This window comes from Nyctereutes procyonoides, unplaced genomic scaffold (genome assembly GCF_905146905.1).
Source record: "Nyctereutes procyonoides isolate TBG_1078 unplaced genomic scaffold, NYPRO_anot_genome, whole genome shotgun sequence".
Taxonomy (NCBI): domain Eukaryota; kingdom Metazoa; phylum Chordata; class Mammalia; order Carnivora; family Canidae; genus Nyctereutes; species Nyctereutes procyonoides.
In genome coordinates, this window is record NW_026575020.1 from 33,969,458 (window position 1) to 33,981,467 (window position 12,010).

Consider the following 12,010-nt stretch of genomic DNA (forward strand, 5'->3'; position numbering starts at 1 on the left):
GAATTTTTTTTTCTTTTTTTTTTTTTCCCATGAATTTTAAACCACCAATACATTATATATCTCTTTAGGTACTTTATGCATATCTGTGCTTTCACATAAAGAGAGGTAGGACTGTTTTGTGTCCCACTAACCAGTTTTTGTCTCCTTGAGGATGATGTCACCACTGATGAGAACTGCCTGGGTTAGGTCCATCCAGTTATGAAATGGCCTTATTGTTGGTGGACACTTGAGTTTCTGACTTGTTTCCCATTAATTTGGCTGATATTTTACATTTGTTGGATAGTTAATTTGAGGTTAAATTTCTGTAGATCAGGCTTGTTGGATATTTTTCTGGCCTGATTCCAATAAATCATTTTCATAGGAAAGAACACTTGCTTCATCCCTCATAGGTGGCGTTTTCTTCCTTGTTGCAGACCGGCTCTTAGTTGTATAGGTAAGGGTCACTTTGGCTTTGTCCGATGTTTTTCTCGAGCATAGACTGGACATACGGGTTTTGGAGAAGCATCTCACAAAGTTGAAGTTCCTTCCTCAGTACATTATGTGAGGGGTTATCAACTTTGGGGTTGTGAGCCTTGATTACTTGGTTAAGTTTGTATTTGCCAGATGTCTCCACTGTAATGTTACAGTATCCCCCTTTCCATACTCCATTCTTTGACAGTGAGTCACCAAGTCCACACTCAAGATGTACCTCTTGGAAGAGAGAGTATATGTATTACTTGGAATTTTTCTGTAAGGAAGGTTGCTCTCCCACCTTTATTTATTCATTCATTTATATTGGAATGGATTCATGTGTATCTATACTGTGGGGTATAATCCACAATTACATTGTTCGATTTTGTTGATCAGATTGTTTCAGTTTTGGTCATCCAGAGCTCTTTCAGGTTGGCTTCTATGTTCCTTTGACATGCCCACATCCTTTTGTATTTTGATTACTTTATGATATTTCGAGGCTCACCTTGTATTTTTGTTTAGCCATTATACACTGCTTACTAATTGCGAGCTTTGTATTTACTTTTATATGCATTTACTTAGGGATAAAAAGATTGCATCTTTTTTTTTTATTACAGCTCATTAGAATTGGAGATCTCTTTGGATTTTGGCTTCCATCCTGTTTGCTGATCCACTCAGTGTCATGCTGTCTGTAGTTCTCATAAACCTGCCTCATTCATATATCTTTACTCAAATCTTTTGACACATTTGGTTCTTGGGATTTCCTCATTTCCTGGTACCTTCTTGTTACTTTGCTCTTTTTGACGCTGCTAAGGTTTGGAAAATTACTTTATCTTAACCCTTTCACATGAGTTTGGAGGCTCTGGTGGTATACAAACAAAAAATTGGAGACAGTCAAAAATTCTAAGTAACAAACTTAGTAGCAATAGATGATTAACATTTGTAGCTGTTACAGTTTACAATGGGTTATGGGCAGCAGTTCATACACATATGTGCAGATTCTTGTATCCATACTTTTTAAACCAGAGAAAGTTCACTGAGTTTTTGTTACTGGTATGAATTAATACTTAAAGGTTTTTACTTTTTCACGGGTTTCTGGAAAACATGTCTTCTAGGAATGTAAAGGTTGTCTGAACTTTTGACTTGACTCCCGTATATCACTAGAACACCATAATCATTGATAAGTCTCTGTCTCTATAATTTTCCTTCAATACTTCCCAGTTTTGAGCTTTATCTGTAGTACAATTATGTATTGCATGATGTTTTTTACTAAGTGCTTTGCCTCATATTTTTTTACGTGTCAAAGGTAAAGTTCTTAAAAAAGGGCTTAAATTTGAGTTTAGTCAGTCATTGATAAGCTGGCCTGCAGAACATTCTGGATATGGTGGAGTCACATGCTAAGTTGGAGACAACAGTCACACAGAAGAGGCCTGAAGTAGTAGTATTTTTTTTTTTTTTAGTCTTTAGATGTTGTCTTTTCTGGATGCAGGTGCAGAATGAGCACATGTTGTTGGTGTACGCCAGGTGGCATTTCCACCGTTGACTTCCTGCAGCGGTATGCATCCAAGATCTACTCCAGTGAGTTTCAAACAGCTGATGAAGACCTCTGCTACTGCTTAGAGTGTGTGACTGAATACCACAAAGCAAGGGATGAGCTGCCATTCTTGCATGAGGTAATTTACATTTGATGGACAGTACTTTTCAGAGCTTGGTAATGATGAAGAGAAAAAACTCTGAACTCTTTTGGAAGCATTCAGGAAATAAGATTAACAGATGGAATTGAATTGAAACCTAAAGCAGAATTTTAGGATCACTCGCTTTTAGCCATTGTGATATAAAGCAATTTTATGACTTGATGTATGGGGTCTTTTTAGTTTATGTTTTTAAGTCTGTATATTTGACAGTGTTGCATTCATGTGTCTAAATGGCTTGGGTGGTTTTTTTATTGGTTGATTCTTTTTTCTCTTTTCATTTTTTAACGGATAAATGGTATAAACTTCTAAGGGCAAGTGTATTTGCTGGTCATAGTGACCAGAGTGAAACAAATTTAAAAATGTGGCTTTGAATATTTGTTTTATTACATGAAAAACACAATCAGACTGTAGAGATATGTATAGATATATAGGTAGGAGGAGAGGTTAATTATGAATCTATCGAGAAATTTTTTGTATTTACAGTTTCCTAGTTACAAAGCTAACCAGTATCTTTATGCTGACGCTAATTTTTAAGGTAGGTACCTGTGGCTAGTCCATGGAAGTGAAGACAGAGAAGCTCCAATTTCTCATCCCCTCCTACCTTTTTGGGGGGAGTGGATGGTGGAGCTCATCGCAGGACTTGAACTCATGACCCTGAGATTTAGACCCGTGATCAAGAGTTCGATGCTTAACCAGTTGAGCCACCAGGTGCCCTATCATTCCCTTTTTAATAGTTGATAAGGGATGTTGAGATACTTCTAGCAAAACTCTGCAAGAGCAGTGTTTACACACCTCATGCTGCATGTAGTCATGTATCATAAGAGTGGCCTTGTTTTAGTGACTGTTTCTTCAGATAAATCTAATGTGATATCTACTGCTTCTTTAAACTGTATTTTTGTTCTCAGGTTTCTAAAAAGATCATGTCATCCAGTATTTTGTTGATAGTAAGATATAAAACATACAACTGATTTTTCTTTTTCTGTAGGTTTTATGGGAATTAGAAACTTTACGTCTCATAAATCACTTTGAAAAATCCATGAAGGCAGAAATTGGAGACGACGATGAATTGTACATAGTAGACAATAATGGAGAGGCACAGCTGTTTGACTTTACTGGCCAAGACTTTGAAAATAAGCTTCGAGTTCCTCTTCTTGAAATACTGAAATATCCTTATCTGCTTTTACATGAGCGTGTTAGTGAGTATCATGGGTGTTAAACAAGTTTTATTAGTCTTTTTTTTTTTTTTTTTAAAGATTTCACCTATTTATTCATGAGAGACACAGAGAGAGAGAGGCAGAGACACAGGCAGAAGGAGAAGCAGGCTTCATGCAGGGAGCCCAATGTGGGACTCGATCCCGAGACTCTAGGATCACGCCCTGGGCGGAAGGCAGGCCTAAACCGCTGAGCCACCCAGGGAGCCCTTTTTATTAGTCTTATTTTAAGAATTGTAAGAAGTTTTATCTATATTGAAAATTTGCTTGTTAAACATAAAGTTTTAGGATATTAATTAGGATATTTAATAGTTTTTCCCAATATTTAGTATGGAAGTTTCAAACATATAGAAAATTGAATGATATGGTGAATGCCATATATTCAGCACATAGATTCTATAGTTGCTAACATCTTGCCATATTTTCTTTATCACACATTTACTTATTTATCCTTCAGTTAATTTTCTCTTGTAATTTGTCTGTAGCAGAGTTTTTCAACGTTGGCACTAATTGGTATTTTGGACTGGGTACTTGGTTGTGGGGGCTGTGCTGTCTGTTATAGGATGTTAGTGGTATCGCTGGCCTCTTCTCCACTAGGTGCCAGTAGCACTCTGCTCTTCCCCCTACCTGGATTGTGACAACCAAACTGTCTCCACATATTGCCAGGTGTCCCTTGAGCATTGAGGGGGCAGGAGTGGAGAGAGGCAAAACCATCCATGGTTGAGAACTACAGGTCTGTAGTAATTTCCACTAATTAACTGCAGTATGGCATATTACAGCTGCCTAGATTTGGGTCATTTATATTAGCATTTCTTAACATGAATCTCACAAAAGTAAAGACATTTTTGTGATCCTTTTCCCCCCCACAAATAGCAATACCTTTAAGTTATCTAGTATGTAGTCCATATTCAGATGTTCCTCATAGTTGCAAAATGAGGTTTTTGGCAGGTTTGCCTAAATAAGAATCCAATCAGGGACCCATATATTACATGGGTTCATATTTTGTATATCTCTTTAAATCCAAAACAGTCAACTTGTACACATACACACTCTTTCTTTCTTTCTTTCTTTCTTTCTTTCTTTCTTTCTTTCTTTCTTTCTTTCTTTCTTTTCTTTCTTTTCTTTCTTTTCTTTCTTTCTTTCTTTCTTTCTTTCTTTCTTTCTTTCTTTCTTTCTTTCCTTTTTCTTTCTTTCTTTCTTGATTTTATTTATTTATTCATGAGAGAGGCAGAGACACAGGAAGAAGGAGAAGCAGGCTCCCTGCAAGGAGCCCGATGTGGGACTTGATCCTGGACCCCAGGATCCCGACTTGAGCCAAAGGCAGACGCTCAGCCACTGAGCCACCCAGGAGTTCCTTTTTTTCTTTTATTTGCCATAACCTTGACTTATTGAGACCATATAGTTACCCTGTAGGATAATGCACTTTCTGGATTTTTCAGATTGCTTCTTTGTGATGTTAATTTCTTTGTTCTTTGTATTTTCAGTAAACTGAAAAGATCTTAAAAGTCTTGGTTAGGTACGTCAATTGTTTCTAAATAAGTTCTAAATAATTAGGTTCTAAAATTCTAACAAGTCAGTTTCCAAGCATTTATTGATGGATACTGTATCCAAGAAAAATACAGGAATGATAATTTTTCACCAAACAAACACACCTATGTAGCCAGCACCCAAACAAACCATTAATAGGATCCAAGTGCTTCCTTCATGCTTTTCCAATCATTACCACTGTTCCCCAAAGCTGTCCTCTATCACTAACAATGCTCTTAGAAGTTTGAGAAATTAAAGATAAGGTAAATGTAGGACATTTCTCAAAGATTAGTGTGAAGATTTCCGTAAAGCAACAGAAACAGAACGGTGCAAGCCTGGATAGACTTGTGAGATGGTGTTGAGTCCAGAAATGAACCAATCATATTTGGGAAGCTTGTTTGATGATGGTAGCTTTTCCAAGCATTGGAGAAAGTGGAGTAGTCAATAAATGAGGGTAGGACAAAATAGCCATTTTGGGGAAAAGCTCACTTTATCACGCTAGTACCAAATAAAGCCCATGTGGATCAAAATGCAAAATACTAATGGACTAGACTTATAACCATACTTCTAAAAAGATACCCTTTGGATATAATTATGCCAAGTGTAAAAAAAAATGTATATATCAGGAAAGAATAGTTCATAGGAGCACACTGTGATCAATTGTGCTTAGCTTAGTCTTTCAGGTAGGTAAATACTGTTATGCAATGGGCATTTTTAATGCCTCATTTTTAAAAAAAAAAAAACAAGTTTATTTATAGAACAACCAAAGGAAAAAAGAGTCCCTAGATTTAGGGACTCTTGATAAGCTGATAATATTTATATCTTATATCTACTGTCTTATATTTTCTATTTAGGTGAACTGTGTGTTGAAGCACTTTGTCGGATGGAACAAGCTAATTGCTCCTTTCAGGTTTTTGACAAACATCCAGGCATCTATCTGTTTTTGGTCCATCCCAATGAAATGGTGAGTATGAGTGGTAGGCAATGAAAGGACATAGATTTTGCACATAGCTCGCTATAATAGAGAGTTTGGGGTATATTTTGTTTAAAATATTAAACTGTTAAAAATGTATAATCATAGCTCTCAAAAGGTAAATGTTTCTGTGGACCAGCAATGGAGCAGAAACAGAAAGTGACCAGTGGTGGAAACCTGTAGGCCTAGGTGGCTGTAGGTAGCTGGGGATATAGTTTGTCAGGCTAATAGGAATTCAGTCAAGGCCTGTGCTCAACATGAAGGTGAGAGACTCCCCTGCCTGTGCAAGAAAGTTGCAGAAAGTATAGCCAGGAGCCCTCTGGGTCTGGCCTTGTACAGCTGTATAGAAGCAGGTCCAGCTGAGCACCCAGGACCTGGGCCCTGCACTCATGGGCTTCGAGACTGATTCTGCAGTATCCCTTAAGTGACCATTGGTTGGGAGTTCTGAGCTGCTGGTGTTAGAGTGCTGAATGAAGTACCTGAGAGAGAAGAATTCAGATGTTGTTGGGAATATATAAAATTGATAGAATACTGTGATAAAGTTTATTATTTAAAAAAGAAACCCACTAAGATCAAGGAAAGTGAATCGATCAATAACTTGGACTAGGTAGTATTAGTGTGATAGGGTTGGCAGGCCAAGAAGATGAAAGATGCGAAAGTATGCATGCTAGGTTTTCAACTGGTTAGGGCAAAGCTAGATAGTGACTTATTTCAAATGATGGATTTATTTTTAAAATGCTTTAAAAGAAATTGGAAAAAAATAGTTCATACGTGTAAACAGGTTTAAACATATCAATATTTAATGTAAGAAGGCTGAAGTTGTCAGTTAAAAGACAAGACTGAATTACAAAAGAAAATCCATATCTTTATTTCTAAGAAGAGCGCACCTAAAACATAGGGTACAAAAAGGTTGATGTAAGAAATGGAAAAACAATAGGCAAATACCTAAACAAAGCAGTGAAGCTATTGTAATATCAAATAAAACAGACATTTAGACAAGGATGGATAAGGTTACTTACTACATAGGAACGAAATTTAGTTCATCAAGGCCATATAGCATTTTTAAATAAGTAATATGCTAATTAAAATAGCCTCAAAAGACGCAGTTATTGGTAGAACTACAAGAAGGGATAGTAGATTCGTTATTATAAAAGATTTCCACGTCCTTTTTTTCAGTATTGAAATCAGTAGACAAAACAAAAACAAAAACAAAAAAACCCCAGCAAGAAAGGGAATATGCATATAGACTAGTTTACAAACATAGCTTAATAGATATATATGTGAGCTGGGCATCTAACCATTTTTTCAAATATATGTTGAACATGATAAAAGTGATCACATAGCCATGATAAATTTTTTTTTCTTAAGATTTTATTTATTTATTCATAGAGACACACACACACACACAGAGAGATAGAGGCAGAGACACAGGCAGAGGGAGAAGCAGGCTCCATGCAGGGACCCCGATGTGGGACTTAATCCCCAGACTCCAGGATCATGCCCTGAGTTCAAGGCAGGCACCAAACCGCTGAGCCACCCAGGGATCCCCAAGATAAATGTTTCAACACATTTCAAGGACTGCCATGATCTCTGATCATAACACAGTTTATATAGAAGTTAATGAAAAGATGAATGAGTTTCCACATTTTGAAATTAACACATACTAAAAAAGAAATCATCAAGATTTTAAGAATATCTAGAACTGAATCATAATGAAGATGCTACATAAAAAAAATTATAGGATGTAGCAGAAGAGGTGCTTTCAGGGAAATTTATATCTTTAATTATGGAAAAGAAGAAAGCTTCCAAATTGATAAGCTGATTATTCATAATAGATTATCCTGCTTTTATGTATGTACTCCAGAAAAAGAATACTCTTAAATTTATTCTATGAAGCCATTATGATACTTATAATAAAAACAAAACACCTAACACATTAAGAGTAAATTATGGTCATTAATGTAGATACAAAAATCCTAAACAAAATACTAGAAAATTTGTAAATAGAATTTCACCTTAGTAACAAGTTAAAAAATCCATGTTGATTGGATACAGAAAAACCATTTGATAAAATTCAATGCCCATTCAGATTAAAAATGCTTATCAGATCAGAATGGAAGGGAATTCTAAGATACCTAAAGAAAACATTATCCAAATTGACTTAACTTTTAGTGAATCATTCCCTTTATTATTATTTTTTTTATTTTTTATTTTTTTAAAATAAAAGAGACACAGGCAGAGGGAGAAGTAGGCTCCCTAGAGGGAGCCCAATGTGGGACTCGATCCCGGGATCAGAATCTGAGCCGAAGGGAGACAGTCAACCACTGAGCCACCCAGGCATCCTGTGAAGCATTCCCTTTAAAATCAAAAGTAAAAAATAAAATAAAATAAAATAAAAAATAAAATCAAAAGTAGACAAGGGTGTTCACTATCATCACTTTTTGTAGTGTTGGCTTTTTGTCGATCCAGTAAAAAAAAAAAAAAATCAAGAAAATGAAATTAAGAGGCATTAGAATTTGAAAGGAAGAAATAAAATCCTATAATTTGCAACAATAAGATCATTTACATAGGAAACCTTGAAGAATCTACAAATTTTGAGAAATAGGTGTTTATTTAATAAGGTAACTAGATAAAAGATTTTTTTTTTTAAGATTTTATTTGTTTATTCATGAGAGTCACAGAAAGAGAGAAAGGCAGACACAGGCAGAGGGAGAAGCAGGCTCCATGCAGGGAGGCTGATGTGGGACTCGATCCCAGGACTCCAGGATCACACCCTGGGCCAAAGGCTGATACCAAACTGCTGAGCCACCCAGGGATCCCCAAAAGATGTATTTATAGAAGTCAGTAGTCTTTATCTACACAGCCAGCCAAAAATTAACAAAGATAAGTTTCCATTTATTACAGATTGACAAAATATTAAATACCCAAGCATAAATCTAACAGATGTAAAACTTCCACAGGAAAAATCACAGAACTTAATTAACAAATGAAAGGAAACCTATATAAGAAAGACCCAGTGTTCATGGATAAGAAGGTTTAGGGGGGTCCCTGGATGGCTCAGTGGTTTAGCGCCTGCCTTTGGCCCAGGGCGCGATCCTGGAGTCCCGGGATCGAGTCCCACGTCGGGCTCCCAGCATGGAGCCTGCTTCTCCCTCCTCCTGTGTCTCTGCCTCTCTCTCTCTCTCTCTCTCTCTCTCTCTCTATCATAAGTAAATAAATCTTAAAAAAAAAAAAAAGGTTTAGTAGCAAAGATCTGTCCATTTGCTCCAGATCTATAGATTCATTATTTTAAATAAATTACAGCAGAGTTCTTGATGTAATATATTAAGATGGTTCTAAAACATGTCTATAGAAGAGGAAGGATCCAAAGTTGCCAGGTTGTTTCTGAAGAGTAGGGAGACTTACTATGAAGCTATGGTAATTGAGACCGTGTGATATTAGTGTGCAGACACTTTGGCCAATGGAGTAGAATAAAGACTCAGATTCATTGATACTTAGATCTTTGGTATTTGATAGAGATGATACATAAGATCAATGGGAAAAAGGAGTGGAAATGGAAATATACAAAGATATCTCTATGGGGAGAATCATATATATACATTCACACACACAGACATACACATAAACATTTTTTAAAAAGATTTTTGTTTATTAATTTATTCATAAGACAGAGAGGCAGAGGGAGAAGGAGGCTCCTTGTAGGGAGCCCAGTGTGGGACTCCATCCCACACCCGGGATCACACCCTGAGCCAAAGGCAGATGCTCAGCTGCTGAGCTACCCAGGCATCCCGAGAATCATATATTTGAATCATATACTTAAATCATCATGTATTTAAAAACTCTAAATGGATTAAATGTCAAAAATAAAATGGCAAAAATCTTGGCAGAAAATACACATATATGTCATTTAGATCTTAGGGCGAGATCATTGGTAATGAAAGGAAGGCTGATAAATGTAACTATATCAAAATTAAGAACTTTTATCAAAAGACATCTTAAAGTGAAAAGACAAGTTAAAAATTGGGAGAAGCTATAAATAACACCAAAACCCCAGAAAGAAAAATGGAAGAAGACCTGATGAACAGGCATTTTCCTGGAACAGAAAGCACCTGTGGCCAATAGACATATGAAGGAAAATTTGACAATAACAAGGAAATAGTAAAACCACAGTGAATATTCTGTGGTATGTGCGAGTTTGATGCTACTAGTATTAGGATGTGGATCTGTAGGACCTCGTTATTGCTGGTAGAAGTGTAAATCAGGGCAACCACTTTGGAGAGTAGTTTAGCTTCATCTAAATTTGAACATTCATAGGTCCTGTGATGCAGTAGTCTCATTACTGAGTGTATATGTAAGAGAGAGATACTCTTGAACATTTGTAACAGGAGGCGTATATAAGACATTTCATAGCACACTACTCAGAATTCACAAAACTTTCAAACAGCTGGGATGCCTGGTGGTGGAGGATCCATGAGTAAACTGAAATACCTTAACACAGAATGTCATGTAGCAATCTAAACAAACCAGCAACTTGAAACAATAGGTGAATCCTGGTAATATAATATTAAGGGAAATAAAGTCTCTAAAGATTACATATAGGAGGAAACCCTTTTTATAAAGTTAAAAATAAAACATTTATTTAGGAATATAGCTAGATGCCATAACTTTCAGAAAACAAGCAAGGAGGATAAGGAACATGTTATTCGAGATGACGGTTACCTCAGGTTGGAAGGGGCAGGAAGATAGGGGGATGGGCCCCATATAATTAGATGTGTGTTATGGTAAATAGGGCCTTAGTTTTGTATTGGATGATGAGTTTATGGATGCATGTTGGATTAGTAATAAAATTTAAATGTGGGCTATGATGCATGGACCAAAGATGAAAGTGTGTCATAAATGAAAGATTATAGTCTTAATTTTGAGGTCTTCTTCCCTAACCCTCATCCAAAAATGATGTCAGCAAAAGACTTCAATTTCTGGCAGTCTATTGTCTCTGTAATTTGAAAAATATTGCTCCTCCAGAACCCTTAGATATGCCAGATAAAATATGACAGGTTTTATAGGCTTGTCCAAGAAGGCAAGAGTGTAATGGACAGGGAACTGGAACCCAGAGTAGAGGTGGACAGTGAAGCCACAGCCACCCAGAGATGCATTAGCCAAAGTTGGTAAAACCTAAAAGTGTGGGTTTAGCAGATGTATAGTGAGGCATTGGGTTAGGGAGCTAGAGGCTCTACCATAAAACAGACTTTTGATGAGCCACACCTTCAGTCAAAAGGATAGTGGAAAATAATTCCGGGTGACAGAAATAGGCCTGTCTCTGAAATCCGGGTGGGGAAAAAAAGGCTTCCATGAAAATTTTTAACCAAAGCCCTCTCTTCATAAGAAAAGTTCCTGTTTGCATGATACTTGCAGAAACCATTAGCAGCTCTTTCCAGAGAGACACATCATCAGCTGAGTCCTTGCCAGTTTCCCACAGATAATATCCCAACTAATGGTGCCAAAATTAAAACAACAAAACTATTGTGCATGACTGGTAATAAAAATAAGCAAGTGTACCCAAAGAATTTCTTTATTAGAATGAGCAGATACAGAATATCAAGTGCTTCAATAGGAGAGAGACTTAAAACCCATTATCAAAAGATCCAGGAGTATTTTTTAAGGATTAATTAAAATATGTAAAAATGAAACCAATTAAACACTTGGATTGAGTGGCTTGTTAAGTGTGGCTGAAGAGAGAATTCATGAATTTGGAAGGTGAATAGGTTACTTAGCCAACAGACAAAGGGATGGAGGGGGGAAAGCTGAAAAGGGCAGGATACAGTGGGAAGGTCTAATCTAGTTCACTCTGTTGGGAACAATATAGAGGCGATAGTGGTGTGTTACTTTTCAAAGCCAGTGAAAGACTAATAAGCCTGCACAGAGATCCTGAGGTGGAAAGATAAAAGAAAAACCCACACCAACTCACACTATAGTAATACTTGAGGACACTGAAGACAGAGAAGTCTTAAAGGAGCCAGGGAAAAGATTGCCTACAGGTGAGCTACAGTTAGCTTCTCAATACAAGAGTAAAACTGGAATGATAGTGGAGACTGTATCTTCCCTGTGCCAAAGAATGGTAGCTGTCGGATCTGGAACCAAGTGCACAAGAGAGAAGG

The 12,010-nt window shown here is 36.7% G+C and overlaps 1 protein-coding gene across 4 annotated transcripts in view; it reads left to right on the forward strand.

Moving 5' to 3' along the window:
• SETX (senataxin) overlaps window positions 1-12,010 on the forward strand; it is an 80,980-nt gene that overhangs the window by 4,571 nt on the left and 64,399 nt on the right. For all 4 annotated transcript variants that reach the window (XM_055321912.1, XM_055321895.1, XM_055321922.1 and 1 more), the window contains 3 exons: window positions 1,940-2,123; window positions 3,130-3,340; window positions 5,737-5,846. In XM_055321912.1, coding sequence (XP_055177887.1) covers window positions 1,940-2,123; window positions 3,130-3,340; window positions 5,737-5,846 — 505 coding nt within the window. The remainder of the gene's footprint in view (window positions 1-1,939; window positions 2,124-3,129; window positions 3,341-5,736; window positions 5,847-12,010) is intronic.